We start from the raw sequence: 18,696 nt of genomic DNA on the forward strand, positions 1-18,696 counted from the left end.
ATGTTGTCATATAGTTAATAATAATAATAATAATATAACATGTTTATGTTGTTATATAATAATAATAATAATATAACATGTTTATGTTGTTATATACTTAATAATAATAATAATAATATAGCATGTTTATGTTGTTATATAGTTCATAATAATAATATAGCATGTTTATGTTGTTATATAGTTAATAATAATAATAATATAGCATGTTTATGTTGTTATATAGTTAATAATAATAATATAGGATGTTTATGTTGTTATATAGTTAATAATAATAATATAACATGTTTATGTTATTATATAGTTAATAATAATAATAATATAGCATGTTTATGTTGTCATATAGTTAATAATAATAATAATAATATAACATGTTTATGTTGTTATATAATAATAATAATAATATAAAATGTTTATGTTGTCATATAGTTAATAATAATAATAATAATATAACATGTTTATGTTGTTATATAATAATAATAATAATATAGCATGTTTATGTTGTTATATAGTTAATAATAATAATAATATAGCATGTTTATGTTGTTATATAGTTAATAATAATAATAATATAGCATGTTTATGTTGTTATATAGTTAATAATAATAATAATATAGCATGTTTATGTTGTCATATAGTTAATAATAATAATAATATAGCATGTTTATGTTGTTATATAGTTAATAATAATAATAATATAGCATGTTTATGTTGTCATATAGTTAATAATAATAATAATAATATAACATGTTTATGTTGTTATATAATAATAATAATAATATAACATGTTTATGTTGTTATATACTTAATAATAATAATAATAATATAGCATGTTTATGTTGTTATATAGTTCATAATAATAATATAGCATGTTTATGTTGTTATATAGTTAATAATAATAATAATATAGCATGTTTATGTTGTTATATAGTTAATAATAATAATATAGGATGTTTATGTTGTTATATAGTTAATAATAATAATATAACATGTTTATGTTATTATATAGTTAATAATAATAATAATATAGCATGTTTATGTTGTCATATAGTTAATAATAATAATAATATAGCATGTTTATGTTGTCATATAGTTAATAATAATAATAATATAGCATGTTTATGTTGTTATATAGTTAATAATAATAATAATAATATAGCATGTTTATGTTGTTATATAGTTAATAATAATAATATAACATGTTTATGTTGTTATATAGTTAATAATAATAATATAACATGTTTATGTTGTTATAATAATAATAATATAACATGTTTATGTTGTTATATACTTAATAATAATAATAATATAGCATGTTTATGTTGTTATATAGTTAATAATAATAATAATATAGCATGTTTATGTTGTTATATAGTTCATAATAATAATATAACATGTTTATGTTGTTATATAGTTAGAAATAATAATAATATAGCATGTTTATGTTGTTATATAGTTAATGATAATAATAATATAGCATGTTTATGTTGTTATATACTTCATAATAATAATATAGCATGTTTATGTTGTTATATAGTTCATAATAATAATATAACATGTTTATGTTGTTATATAGTTGATAATAATAATAATATAACATGTTTATGTTGTTATGTAGTTAATAATAATAATAATATAACATGTTTATGTTATTATATAGTTAATAATAATAATAATATAACATGTTTATGTTGTCATATAGTTAATAATAATAATAATAATATAACATGTTTATGTTGTTATATAATAATAATAATAATATAGCATGTTTATGTTGTTATATAGTTAATAATAATAATAATATAGCATGTTTATGTTGTTATATAGTTAATAATAATAATAATATAGCATGTTTATGTTGTCATATAGTTAATAATAATAATAATATAGCATGTTTATGTTGTTATATAGTTAATAATAATAATAATATAGCATGTTTATGTTGTCATATAGTTAATAATAATAATCATAATATAACATGTTTATGTTGTTATATACTTAATAATAATAATAATAATATAACATGTTTATGTTGTTATATAGTTAATAATAATAATAATATAACATGTTTATGTTGTTATATAGTTCATAATAATAATATAGCATGTTTATGTTGTTATATAGTTAATAATAATAATAATATAGCATGTTTATGTTGTTATATAGTTAATAATAATAATAATATAGCATGTTTATGTTCTTATATAGTTAATAATAATAATATAGGATGTTTATGTTGTTATATAGTTAATAATAATAATATAACATGTTTATGTTATTATATAGTTAATAATAATAATAATATAGCATGTTTATGTTGTCATATAGTTAATAATAATAATAATATAGCATGTTTATGTTGTCATATAGTTAATAATAATAATAATATAGCATGTTTATGTTGTTATATAGTTAATAATAATAATAATAATATAGCATGTTTATGTTGTTATATAGTTAATAATAATAATATAACATGTTTATGTTGTTATATAGTTAATAATAATAATATAACATGTTTATGTTGTTATAATAATAATAATATAACATGTTTATGTTGTTATATACTTAATAATAATAATAATATAGCATGTTTATGTTGTTATATAGTTAATAATAATAATAATATAGCATGTTTATGTTGTTATATAGTTCATAATAATAATATAACATGTTTATGTTGTTATATAGTTAGAAATAATAATAATATAGCATGTTTATGTTGTTATATAGTTAATGATAATAATAATATAGCATGTTTATGTTGTTATATACTTCATAATAATAATATAGCATGTTTATGTTGTTATATAGTTCATAATAATAATATAACATGTTTATGTTGTTATATAGTTGATAATAATAATAATATAACATGTTTATGTTGTTATGTAGTTAATAATAATAATAATATAACATGTTTATGTTATTATATAGTTAATAATAATAATAATATAACATGTTTATGTTGTCATATAGTTAATAATAATAATAATAATATAACATGTTTATGTTGTTATATAATAATAATAATAATATAGCATGTTTATGTTGTTATATAGTTAATAATAATAATAATATAGCATGTTTATGTTGTTATATAGTTAATAATAATAATAATATAGCATGTTTATGTTGTCATATAGTTAATAATAATAATAATATAGCATGTTTATGTTGTTATATAGTTAATAATAATAATAATATAGCATGTTTATGTTGTCATATAGTTAATAATAATAATCATAATATAACATGTTTATGTTGTTATATACTTAATAATAATAATAATAATATAACATGTTTATGTTGTTATATAGTTAATAATAATAATAATATAACATGTTTATGTTGTTATATAGTTCATAATAATAATATAGCATGTTTATGTTGTTATATAGTTAATAATAATAATAATATAGCATGTTTATGTTGTTATATAGTTCATAATAATAATATAACATGTTTATGTTGTTATATAGTTAGAAATAATAATAATATAGCATGTTTATGTTGTTATATAGTTAATGATAATAATAATATAGCATGTTTATGTTGTCATATAGTTAATAATAATAATAATATAGCATGTTTATGTTGTCATATAGTTAATAATAATAATAATATAGCATGTTTATGTTGTTATATAGTTAATAATAATAATATAGCATGTTTATGTTGTTATATAGTTAATAATAATAATAATATAGCATGTTTATGTTGTTATATAGTTAATAATAATAATAATATAGCATGTTTATGTTGTTATATAGTTAATAATAATAATATAGGATGTTTATGTTGTTATATAGTTAATAATAATAATATAACATGTTTATGTTATTATATAGTTAATAATAATAATAATATAGCATGTTTATGTTGTCATATAGTTAATAATAATAATAATATAGCATGTTTATGTTGTCATATAGTTAATAATAATAATAATATAGCATGTTTATGTTGTTATATAGTTAATAATAATAATAATAATATAGCATGTTTATGTTGTTATATAGTTAATAATAATAATATAACATGTTTATGTTGTTATATACTTAATAATAATAATAATATAGCATGTTTATGTTGTTATATAGTTAATAATAATAATAATATAGCATGTTTATGTTGTTATATAGTTCATAATAATAATATAACATGTTTATGTTGTTATATAGTTAGAAATAATAATAATATAGCATGTTTATGTTGTTATATAGTTAATGATAATAATAATATAGCATGTTTATGTTGTCATATAGTTAATAATAATAATAATATAGCATGTTTATGTTGTCATATAGTTAATAATAATAATAATATAGCATGTTTATGTTGTTATATAGTTAATAATAATAATATAGCATGTTTATGTTGTTATATAGTTAATAATAATAATAATATAGCATGTTTATGTTGTTATATAGTTAATAATAATAATAATATAGCATGTTTATGTTGTTATATAGTTAATAATAATAATATAGGATGTTTATGTTGTTATATAGTTAATAATAATAATATAACATGTTTATGTTATTATATAGTTAATAATAATAATAATATAGCATGTTTATGTTGTCATATAGTTAATAATAATAATAATATAGCATGTTTATGTTGTCATATAGTTAATAATAATAATAATATAGCATGTTTATGTTGTTATATAGTTAATAATAATAATAATAATATAGCATGTTTATGTTGTTATATAGTTAATAATAATAATATAACATGTTTATGTTGTTATATAGTTAATAATAATAATATAACATGTTTATGTTGTTATAATAATAATAATATAACATGTTTATGTTGTTATATACTTAATAATAATAATAATATAGCATGTTTATGTTGTTATATAGTTAATAATAATAATAATATAGCATGTTTATGTTGTTATATAGTTCATAATAATAATAATATAACATGTTTATGTTGTTATATAGTTAGAAATAATAATAATATAGCATGTTTATGTTGTTATATAGTTAATAATAATAATAATATAGCATGTTTATGTTGTTATATAGTTAATAATAATAATATAGCATGTTTATGTTGTCATATAGTTAATAATAATAATAATATAGCATGTTTATGTTGTCATATAGTTAATAATAATAATATAACATGTTTATGTTATTATATAGTTAATAATAATAATAATATAACATGTTTATGTTGTCATATAGTTAATAATAATAATAATAATATAACATGTTTATGTTGTTATATAATAATAATAATAATATAGCATGTTTATGTTGTTATATAGTTCATAATAATAATAATATAACATGTTTATGTTGTTATATACTTAATAATAATAATATAACATGTTTATGTTATTATATAGTTAATAATAATAATATAGGATGTTTATGTTGTTATATAGTTAATAATAATAATAATAATATAACATGTTTATGTTGTTATATAGTTCATAATAATAATAATATAGCATGTTTATGTTGTCATATAGTTAATAATAATAATATAACATGTTTATGTTATTATATAGTTAATAATAATAATAATATAACATGTTTATGTTGTCATATAGTTAATAATAATAATAATAATATAACATGTTTATGTTGTTATATAATAATAATAATAATATAGCATGTTTATGTTGTTATATAGTTAATAATAATAATAATATAGCATGTTTATGTTGTTATATAGTTAATAATAATAATAATATAGCATGTTTATGTTGTTATATAGTTAATAATAATAATAAAATAGCATGTTTATGTTGTCATATAGTTAATAATAATAATAATATAGCATGTTTATGTTGTTATATAGTTAATAATAATAATAATATAGCATGTTTATGTTGTCATATAGTTAATAATAATAATAATAATATAACATGTTTATGTTGTTATATACTTAATAATAATAATAATAATATAACATGTTTATGTTGTTATATAGTTAATAATAATAATAATATAACATGTTTATGTTGTTATATAGTTCATAATAATAATATAGCATGTTTATGTTGTTATATAGTTAATAATAATAATAATATAACATGTTTATGTTGTTATATAGTTAATAATAATAATATAGGATGTTTATGTTGTTATATAGTTAATAATAATAATATAACATGTTTATGTTATTATATAGTTAATAATAATAATAATATAGCATGTTTATGTTGTCATATAGTTAATAATAATAATAATATAGCATGTTTATGTTGTCATATAGTTAATAATAATAATAATATAGCATGTTTATGTTGTTATATAGTTAATAATAATAATAATAATATAGCATGTTTATGTTGTTATATAGTTAATAATAATAATATAACATGTTTATGTTGTTATATAGTTAATAATAATAATATAACATGTTTATGTTGTTATAATAATAATAATATAACATGTTTATGTTGTTATATACTTAATAATAATAATAATATAGCATGTTTATGTTGTTATATAGTTAATAATAATAATAATATAGCATGTTTATGTTGTTATATAGTTCATAATAATAATAATATAACATGTTTATGTTGTTATATAGTTAGAAATAATAATAATATAGCATGTTTATGTTGTTATATAGTTAATAATAATAATAATATAGCATGTTTATGTTGTCATATAGTTAATAATAATAATAATATAGCATGTTTATGTTGTCATATAGTTAATAATAATAATAATATAGCATGTTTATGTTGTTATATAGTTAATAATAATAATAATATAGCATGTTTATGTTGTTATATAGTTAATAATAATAATAATATAGCATGTTTATGTTGTTATATAGTTAATAATAATAATAATATAGCATGTTTATGTTGTCATATAGTTAATAATAATAATAATATAGCATGTTTATGTTGTTATATAGTTAATAATAATAATAATATAGCATGTTTATGTTGTCATATAGTTAATAATAATAATAATAATATAACATGTTTATGTTGTTATATACTTAATAATAATAATAATAATATAACATGTTTATGTTGTTATATAGTTAATAATAATAATAATATAACATGTTTATGTTGTTATATAGTTAATAATAATAATAATAATATAACATGTTTATGTTGTTATATAGTTAATAATAATAATAATATAACATGTTTATGTTGTTATATAGTTAATAATAATAATCATAATATAACATGTTTATGTTGTTATATAGTTAATAATAATAATAGAACATGTTTATGTTGTTATATAGTTAATAATAATAATAATATAACATGTTTATGTTGTTATATAGTTAATAATTAATAATAGTTATATAGTTAATAATAATAATAATATAACATGTTTATGTTGTTATATAGTTAATAATAATAATAATATAACATGTTTATGTTGTTATATAGTTAATAATAATAATAATAATATAACATGTTTATGTTGTTATATAGTTCATAATAATAATAATATAACATGTTTATGTTGTTATATAGTTAATAATAATATAACATGTTTATGTTGTTATATAGTTAATAATAATAATAATATAACATGTTTATGTTGTTATATAGTTCATAATAATAATATAGCATGTTTATGTTGTTATATAGTTCATAATAATAATATAACATGTTTATGTTGTTATGTAGTTAATAATAATAATAATATAACATGTTTATGTTGTTATATAGTTAATAATAATAATAATATAACATGTTTATGTTGTTATATAGTTAATAATAATAATAATATAACATGTTTATGTTGTTATATAGTTAATAATAATAATAATATAGCATGTTTATGTTGTTATATAGTTAATAATAATAATATAACATGTTTATGTTGTTATATAGTTCATAATAATAATATAGCATGTTTATGTTGTTATATAGTTCATAATAATAATATAACATGTTTATGTTGTTATATAGTTAATAATAATAATAATATAACATGTTTATGTTGTTATATAGTTAATAATAATAATAATATAACATGTTTATGTTGTTATATAGTTAATAATAATAATAATATAACATGTTTATGTTGTTATATAGTTCATAATAATAATAATATAGCATGTTTATGTTGTTATATAGTTAATAATAATAATAATATAACATGTTTATGTTGTTATATAGTTAATAATAATAATAATAACATGTTTATGTTGTTATATAGTTAATAATAATAATAATATAACATGTTTATGTTGTTATATAGTTCATAATAATAATAATATAGCATGTTTATGTTGTTATATAGTTAATAATAATAATAATATAACATGTTTATGTTGTTATATAGTTAATAATAATAATATAACATGTTTATGTTGTTATATAGTTAATAATAATAATCATAATATAACATGTTTATGTTGTTATATAGTTAATAATAATAATATAACATGTTTATGTTGTTATATAGTTAATAATAATAATAATATAACATGTTTATGTTGTTATATAGTTAATAATAATAATAATATAGGATGTTTATGTTGTTATATAGTTAATAATAATAATAATATAACATGTTTATGTTGTTATATAGTTAATAATAATAATATAACATGTTTATGTTGTTATATAGTTAATAATAATATAGCATGTTTATGTTGTTATATAGTTAATAATAATCATAATATTACATGTTTATGTTGTTATATAGTTAATAATAATAATAATAGAACATGTTTATGTTGTTATATACTTAATAATAATAATAATATAGCATGTTTATGTTGTTATATAGTTAATAATAATAATAATATAGCATGTTTATGTTGTTATATAGTTCATAATAATAATAATATAACATGTTTATGTTGTTATATAGTTAATAATAATAATAATATAGCATGTTTATGTTGTTATATAGTTAATAATAATAATAATATAACATGTTTATGTTGTTATATAGTTAATAATAATAATAATATAACATGTTTATGTTGTTATATAGTTAATAATAATAATATAGCATGTTTATGTTGTTATATAGTTCATAATAATAATAATATAACATGTTTATGTTGTTATATAGTTAATAATAATAATAATATAACATGTTTATGTTGTTATATAGTTAATAATAATAATATAACATGTTTATGTTGTTATATAGTTAATAATAATAATAATATAACATGTTTATGTTGTTATGTAGTTCATAATAATATTATTACATGTTTATGTTGTTATATAGTTAATAATAACAATAATATAACATGTTTATGTTGTTATATAGTTAATAATAATAATAATATAACATGTTTATGTTGTTATATAGTTAATAACAATAATATAACATGTTTATGTTGTTATATAGTTAATAATAATAATAATATAACATGTTTATGTTGTTATATAGATAATAATAATAATAATATAGCATGTTTATGTTGTTATATAGTTAATAATAATAATAATATAACATGTTTATGTTGTTATATAGTTCATAATAATAATAATATAACATGTTTATGTTGTTATATAGTTCATAATAATAATATTACATGTTTATGTTGTTATATAGTTAATAATAATAATAATATAACATGTTTATGTTGTTATATAGTTAATAATAATAATATAGCATGTTTATGTTGTTATATAGTTAATAATAATAATAATATAACATGTTTATGTTGTTATATAGTTAATAATAATAATAATAATATAACATGTTTATGTTGTATAGTTAATAATAATAATAATGTAACATGTTTATGTTGTTATATAGTTAATAATAATATATAATATAACATGTTTATGTTGTTATATAGTTCATAATAATAATAATATAGCATGTTTATGTTGTTATATAGTTAATAATAATAATAATATAACATGTTTATGTTGTTATGTAGTTAATAATAATAATAATATAACATGTTTATGTTGTTATATAGTTAATAATAATAATAATATAACATGTTTATGTTGTTATATAGTTAATAATAATAATATAGCATGTTTATGTTGTTATATAGTTCATAATAATAATAATATAACATGTTTATGTTGTTATATAGTTCATAATAATAATAATATAGCATGTTTATGTTGTTATGTAGTTAATAATAATAATAATATAACATGTTTATGTTGTTATGTAGTTAATAATAATAATAATAATATAGCATGTTTATGTTGTTATATAGTTAATAATAATAATAATATAGCATGTTTATGTTGTTATATAATAATAATAATAATATAGCATGTTTATGTTGTTATATAGTTAATAATAATAATAATATAACATGTTTATGTTGTTATATAGTTAATAATAATAATAATATGACATGTTTATGTTGTTATATAGTTAATAATAATAATCATATAACATGTTTATGTTGTTATATCGTTAATAATAATAATAATATAGCATGTTTATGTTGTTATATAGTTCATAATAATAATATAACATGTTTATGTTGTTATATAGTTAATAATAATAATAATATAGCATGTTTATGTTGTTATATACTTAATAATAATAATATAACATGTTTTGTTATATAGTTAATAATAATAATATAGCATGTTTATGTTGTTATATAGTTAATAATAATAATAATATAACATGTTTATGTTGTTATATAGTTAATAATAATAATAATATAACATGTTTATGTTGTTATATAGTTCATAATAATAATATAGCATGTTTATGTTGTTATATAGTTCATAATAATAATAATATAACATGTTTATGTTGTTATATAGTTAATAATAATAATAATATAACATGTTTATGTTGTTATATAGTTAATAATAATAATATAACATGTTTATGTTGTTATATAGTTAATAATAATAATAATATAACATGTTTATGTTGTTATATAGTTCATAATAATAATAATATAACATGTTTATGTTGTTATATAGTTAGAAATAATAATAATATAGCATGTTTATGTTGTTATATAGTTAATAATAATAATAATATAACATGTTTATGTTGTTATATAGTTAATAATAATAATAATATAACATGTTTATGTTGTTATATAGTTCATAATAATAATAATATAACATGTTTATGTTGTTATATAGTTAATAATAATAATAATATAACATGTTTATGTTGTTATATAGTTAATAATAATAATATAACATGTTTATGTTGTTATATAGTTAATAATAATAATAATATAACATGTTTATGTTGTTATGTAGTTCATAATAATAATATTACATGTTTATGTTGTTATATAGTTAATAATAACAATAATATAACATGTTTATGTTGTTATATAGTTAATAATAATAATAATATAACATGTTTATGTTGTTATATAGTTAATAATCATAATAATATAACATGTTTATGTTGTTATATAGTTAATAATAATAATAATATAACATGTTTATGTTGTTATATAGTTAATAATAACAATAATATAACATGTTTATGTTGTTATATAGTTAATAATAATAATAATATAACATGTTTATGTTGTTATATAGTTAATAATAATAATATAACATGTTTATGTTGTTATATAGTTAATAATAATAATAATATAACATGTTTATGTTGTTATATAGTTAATAATAATAATATAACATGTTTTGTTATATAGTTAATAATAATAATATAGCATGTTTATGTTGTTATATAGTTAATAATAATAATAATATAACATGTTTATGTTGTTATATAGTTAATAATAATAATAATATAACATGTTTATGTTGTTATATAGTTAATAATAATAATATAGCATGTTTATGTTGTTATATAGTTCATAATAATAATAATATAACATGTTTATGTTGTTATATAGTTAATAATAATAATAATATAACATGTTTATGTTGTTATATAGTTAATAATAATAATATAACATGTTTATGTTGTTATATAGTTAATAATAATAATAATATAACATGTTTATGTTGTTATATAGTTCATAATAATAATAATATAGCATGTTTATGTTGTTATATAGTTAGAAATAATAATAATATAGCATGTTTATGTTGTTATATACTTAATAATAATAATAATATAACATGTTTATGTTGTTATATAGTTAATAATAATAATATAACATGTTTTGTTATATAGTTAATAATAATAATATAGCATGTTTATGTTGTTATATAGTTAATAATAATAATAATATAACATGTTTATGTTGTTATATAGTTAATAATAATAATAATATAACATGTTTATGTTGTTATATAGTTAATAATAATAATATAGCATGTTTATGTTGTTATATAGTTCATAATAATAATAATATAACATGTTTATGTTGTTATATAGTTAATAATAATAATAATATAACATGTTTATGTTGTTATATAGTTAATAATAATAATATAACATGTTTATGTTGTTATATAGTTAATAATAATAATAATATAACATGTTTATGTTGTTATATAGTTCATAATAATAATAAAACATGTTTATGTTGTTATATAGTTAGAAATAATAATAATATAGCATGTTTATGTTGTTATATAGTTAATAATAATAATAATATAACATGTTTATGTTGTTATATAGTTAATAATAATAATAATATAACATGTTTATGTTGTTATATAGTTAATAATAATAATATAGCATGTTTATGTTGTTATATAGTTCATAATAATAATAATATAACATGTTTATGTTGTTATATAGTTAATAATAATAATAATATAACATGTTTATGTTGTTATATAGTTAATAATAATAATATAACATGTTTATGTTGTTATATAGTTAATAATAATAATAATATAACATGTTTATGTTGTTATGTAGTTCATAATAATAATATTACATGTTTATGTTGTTATATAGTTAATAATAACAATAATATAACATGTTTATGTTGTTATATAGTTAATAATAATAATAATATAACATGTTTATGTTGTTATATAGTTAATAATCATAATAATATAACATGTTTATGTTGTTATATAGTTAATAATAATAATAATATAACATGTTTATGTTGTTATATAGTTAATAATAACAATAATATAACATGTTTATGTTGTTATATAGTTAATAATAATAATAATATAACATGTTTATGTTGTTATATAGTTAATAATAATAATATAACATGTTTATGTTGTTATATAGTTAATAATAATAATAATATAACATGTTTATGTTGTTATATAGTTAATAACAATAATATAACATGTTTATGTTGTTATATAGTTAATAATAATAATAATATAACATGTTTATGTTGTTATATAGTTCATAATAATAATATTACATGTTTATATTGTTATATAGTTAATAATAATATAACATGTTTATGTTGTTATATAGTTAATAATAATAATAATATAACATGTTTATGTTGTTATATAGTTCATAATAATAATATAGCATGTTTATGTTGTTATATAGTTCATAATAATAATATAGCATGTTTATGTTGTTATATAGTTCATAATAATAATATAACATGTTTATGTTGTTATATAGTTAATAATAATAATAATATAGCATGTTTATGTTGTTATGTAGTTAATAATAATAATAATATAACATGTTTATGTTGTTATATAGTTAATAATAATAATAATATAACATGTTTATGTTGTTATATAGTTAATAATAATAATAATATAACATGTTTATGTTGTTATATAGTTAATAATAATAATAATATAGCATGTTTATGTTGTTATATAGTTAATAATAATAATATAACATGTTTATGTTGTCATATAGTTCATAATAATAATATAGCATGTTTATGTTGTTATATAGTTCATAATAATAATATAACATGTTTATGTTGTTATATAGTTAATAATAATAATAATATAACATGTTTATGTTGTTATATAGTTAATAATAATAATAATATAACATGTTTATGTTGTTATATAGTTAATAATAATAATAATATAACATGTTTATGTTGTTATATAGTTAATAATAATAATAATATAGCATGTTTATGTTGTTATATAGTTAATAATAATAATAATATAACATGTTTATGTTGTTATATAGTTAATAATAATAATAATAACATGTTTATGTTGTTATATAGTTAATAATAATAATAATATAACATGTTTATGTTGTTATATAGTTAATAATAATAATAATATAGCATGTTTATGTTGTTATATAGTTAATAATAATAATAATATAACATGTTTATGTTGTTATATAGTTAATAATAATCATAATATTACATGTTTATGTTGTTATATACTTAATAATAATAATAATAGAACATGTTTATGTTGTTATATACTTAATAATAATAATAATATAGCATGTTTATGTTGTTATATAGTTAATAATAATAATAATATAGCATGTTTATGTTGTTATATAGTTCATAATAATAATAATATAACATGTTTATGTTGTTATATAGTTAATAATAATAATAATATAGCATGTTTATGTTGTTATATAGTTAATAATAATAATAATATAACATGTTTATGTTGTTATATAGTTAATAATAATAATAATATAACATGTTTATGTTGTTATATAGTTAATAATAATAATATAGCATGTTTATGTTGTTATATAGTTCATAATAATAATAATATAACATGTTTATGTTGTTATATAGTTAATAATAATAATAATATAACATGTTTATGTTGTTATATAGTTAATAATAATAATAATATAACATGTTTATGTTGTTATATAGTTAATAATAATAATATAACATGTTTATGTTGTTATATAGTTCATAATAATAATATAACATGTTTATGTTGTTATATAGTTAATAATAATAATAATATAACATGTTTATGTTGTTATATAGTTAATAATAATAATAATATAACATGTTTATGTTGTTATATAGTTAATAATAATAATAATATAACATGTTTATGTTGTTATATAGTTAATAATAATAATAATATAGCATGTTTATGTTGTTATATAGTTAATAATAATAATAATATAACATGTTTATGTTGTTATATAGTTAATAATAATAATAATAACATGTTTATGTTGTTATATAGTTAATAATAATAATAATATAACATGTTTATGTTGTTATATAGTTCATAATAATAATAATATAGCATGTTTATGTTGTTATATAGTTAATAATAATAATAATATAACATGTTTATGTTGTTATATAGTTAATAATAATCATAATATTACATGTTTATGTTGTTATATACTTAATAATAATAATAATAGAACATGTTTATGTTGTTATATACTTAATAATAATAATAATATAGCATGTTTATGTTGTTATATAGTTAATAATAATAATAATATAGCATGTTTATGTTGTTATATAGTTCATAATAATAATAATATAACATGTTTATGTTGTTATATAGTTAATAATAATAATAATATAGCATGTTTATGTTGTTATATAGTTAATAATAATAATAATATAACATGTTTATGTTGTTATATAGTTAATAATAATAATAATATAACATGTTTATGTTGTTATATAGTTAATAATAATAATATAGCATGTTTATGTTGTTATATAGTTCATAATAATAATAATATAACATGTTTATGTTGTTATATAGTTAATAATAATAATAATATAACATGTTTATGTTGTTATATAGTTAATAATAATAATAATATAACATGTTTATGTTGTTATATAGTTAATAATAATAATAATATAACATGTTTATGTTGTTATGTAGTTCATAATAATATTATTACATGTTTATGTTGTTATATAGTTAATAATAATAATAATATAACATGTTTATGTTGTTATATAGTTAATAATAATAATAATAATATAACATGTTTATGTTGTTATATAGTTCATAATAATAATATTACATGTTTATGTTGTTATATAGTTAATAATAATAATAATATAACATGTTTATGTTGTTATATAGTTAATAATAATAATATAGCATGTTTATGTTGTTATATAGTTAATAATAATAATAATATAACATGTTTATGTTGTTATATAGTTAATAATAATAATAATAATATAACATGTTTATGTTATATAGTTAATAATAATAATAATGTAACATGTTTATGTTGTTATATAGTTAATAATAATATATAATATAACATGTTTATGTTGTTATATAGTTCATAATAATAATAATATAGCATGTTTATGTTGTTATATAGTTAATAATAATAATAATATAACATGTTTATGTTGTTATGTAGTTAATAATAATAATAATATAACATGTTTATGTTATATAGTTAATAATAATTATAATGTAACATGTTTATGTTGTTATATAGTTCATAATTATAGTTAATAATAATAATAATATAGCATGTTTATGTTGTTATATAGTTAATAATAATAATAATATAACATGTTTATGTTGTTATATAGTTAATAATAATAATATAACATGTTTATGTTGTTATATAGTTAATAATAATAATAATATAACATGTTTATGTTGTTATATAGTTAATAATAATAATAATAATAATAATAGAACATGTTTGTTGTTATATAGTTAATAATAATAATAATATAACATGTTTATGTTGTTATATAGTTAATAATAATAATAATATAACATGTTTATGTTGTTATATAGTTAATAATAATAATAATAATAATAATAGAACATGTTTGTTGTTATATAGTTAATAATAATAATAATATAACATGTTTATGTTGTTATATAGTTAATAATAATATGTTATTATATGGAGGAGCAATACAACAACGTCTTCATCAACGACGACAAGTTATCCATCATCCACATAAACAGCAGAAGCTTGTACGCAAACTTTACGAATATTAAACAATATTTGAATCAATTCAAAGAGCCTTTCAAAGTAAAAGCAATCTCATAAGCTTGGATTAATGCTAACAAAGGAATGGACTTCGAGCTGGAAGGATATGAAATGACGTGTGCAAACAGGAACAATGCAAATGGAGGAGGTGTGGCCGTATACGTGGACAAACATCTGAACTACAAAATGGTAAAGAATATGTCATTTGTCATTGATAACATTTTAGAATGTATAACAATGGAAATCTGTAAAGAAAAAAGCAAACATGTGTTAATAAGTTGTGTGTACAGAACTCCAAAGTCAAAGATTGGAATGTTTGAGGATTGGATTAAGACAACGTTTACAGACATACAGGAGGTCAAAAAACTATTTTTATATGTGGAGACTTGAACTCTTGAACTCACACAAGTGCAAGGAAATAGACGACTTCACAGATACAATGTATAGTTTGAGTTTATATCCTAAAATCATTAGACCAAGTAGAATACCAGAGCACTGTGCCCCCCCCATCCATAATATATTCACCAATGACTTGGATAACAACACCATCAGTGGCCTCAGTCATCATCTGCCAGTCTTCATATTTACAAGGAACATTACAACCATTACTTTGTAAATATTGGACCAAAACTGGAAGAAGAAATTCCAAAACAAGACCCAATTGATGAAGGGAATGATATCATTGATAGGAATCTTAATTCTATGTTTCTCACTGCTGTAACCAAAAAGGAGATCACTGACATTGTTAACCATTTTAAGGCTAAAACATCAACTGATTGTCATGGAATGGAAATGGAAACAATGAAAAGGTCATCAATGAGATCGTAGACCCGTTAACATAGATTAGTAACTTATCTTTTCAGACTGGAATATTTCCAAGCAAAATGAGAACAGCCAAGGTGGTTGCAATCTTTAAAAAAGGAGACAAACACCAATTTACAAATTATCAACCAGTTTCCTTGTTACCACAATTCTCTCCAATGATGGAGAAGCTATTCAACAACAAACGTATGAATGACAATGAACGAGTGTGAAAGGATGATTGATGAGATGTTTTCCATCGCAACCTTCATGTTCAAATCAACCAAAGCAAAGAAGACAGCAGCAGTAGAGATAAAGTTAGCACACCCACAATGGACAAGCGTCAGGTGCCAGAACCACTTTTCACAATAAGCCATGGAAATGGTTTGTCGGGTACCAAGTGCCCACGGCCCGGTACCGAGGGTTGTGGATCACTGCAATCGAGCATTAGCACTCATCCAAGGTGACTATGATCTGATGGATTCTTTTGGACGAGTCTTACTGACATTGAAAGGACGTCTTGGTCTTACCGATGGCACAGCAGGTGGCCAGCTGCACCAGCAGAAGGATCATTCTCATCTTGTCCGCTGAAGAGTCGTCTCAGAACCAAACGGGCTGGAAGAAGGAAGGACGGTTGGATGATCGGTCGTGAAGAACGGAGATGTCGGTCTCTTCCAGGCGGAAGTAGAGTGAGTGTCTGACGGTGACGTCCCTTTTATAGGCTTCATCGTCCCGCATCATTTCCAGCAACGCCACGTGATGCCATCACAAGGCAGCCGAGTGCTTTGAGTGCTGAGATGCTCTTTGAAGGCTTCTTGGCCACCAGCACACAAATAAAAACTCCTTTGCTTTTCTCACAAAGACAAAGAAACGCTGGACAAGCACGGTTATAAAACGGACAAAACGGATCAAGGACGAATCCACCCGTCATTCCTTTATTGGCTTTTCACATTAAAAGCAAACAAAGAAAAACTAAATAAGGCCTGTTTTTTCAAGACTTCTTTTCAGAGCAAAACAAAGAAACGGACAACAAATCATTTTTCCAGTGTTCTATTTTGGACACAATTGGAAAAATGGACAAAAGGGATGAATCCGTGTATCATCCGTTCATTCCTTTTCAAAATAAAGCCGACAT

The 18,696-nt window shown here is 16.6% G+C and overlaps 1 protein-coding gene across 1 annotated transcript in view; it reads right to left on the minus strand.

Annotated features, from left to right (window-relative positions):
- LOC129192674 (uncharacterized) overlaps positions 1 to 18,485 on the minus strand; it is a 35,308-nt gene extending 16,823 nt beyond the window's left edge. Inside the window, exon 1 of the mRNA XM_054796935.1 lies at positions 18,092 to 18,485. Coding sequence (XP_054652910.1) covers positions 18,092 to 18,140 — 49 coding nt within the window. The 5' untranslated portion in view covers positions 18,141 to 18,485. The remainder of the gene's footprint in view (positions 1 to 18,091) is intronic.
- Positions 18,486 to 18,696: the final 211 nt, after the last annotated feature.

The sequence above is a fragment of the Dunckerocampus dactyliophorus genome, chromosome 13 (genome assembly GCF_027744805.1).
Source record: "Dunckerocampus dactyliophorus isolate RoL2022-P2 chromosome 13, RoL_Ddac_1.1, whole genome shotgun sequence".
NCBI lineage: Eukaryota > Metazoa > Chordata > Actinopteri > Syngnathiformes > Syngnathidae > Dunckerocampus > Dunckerocampus dactyliophorus.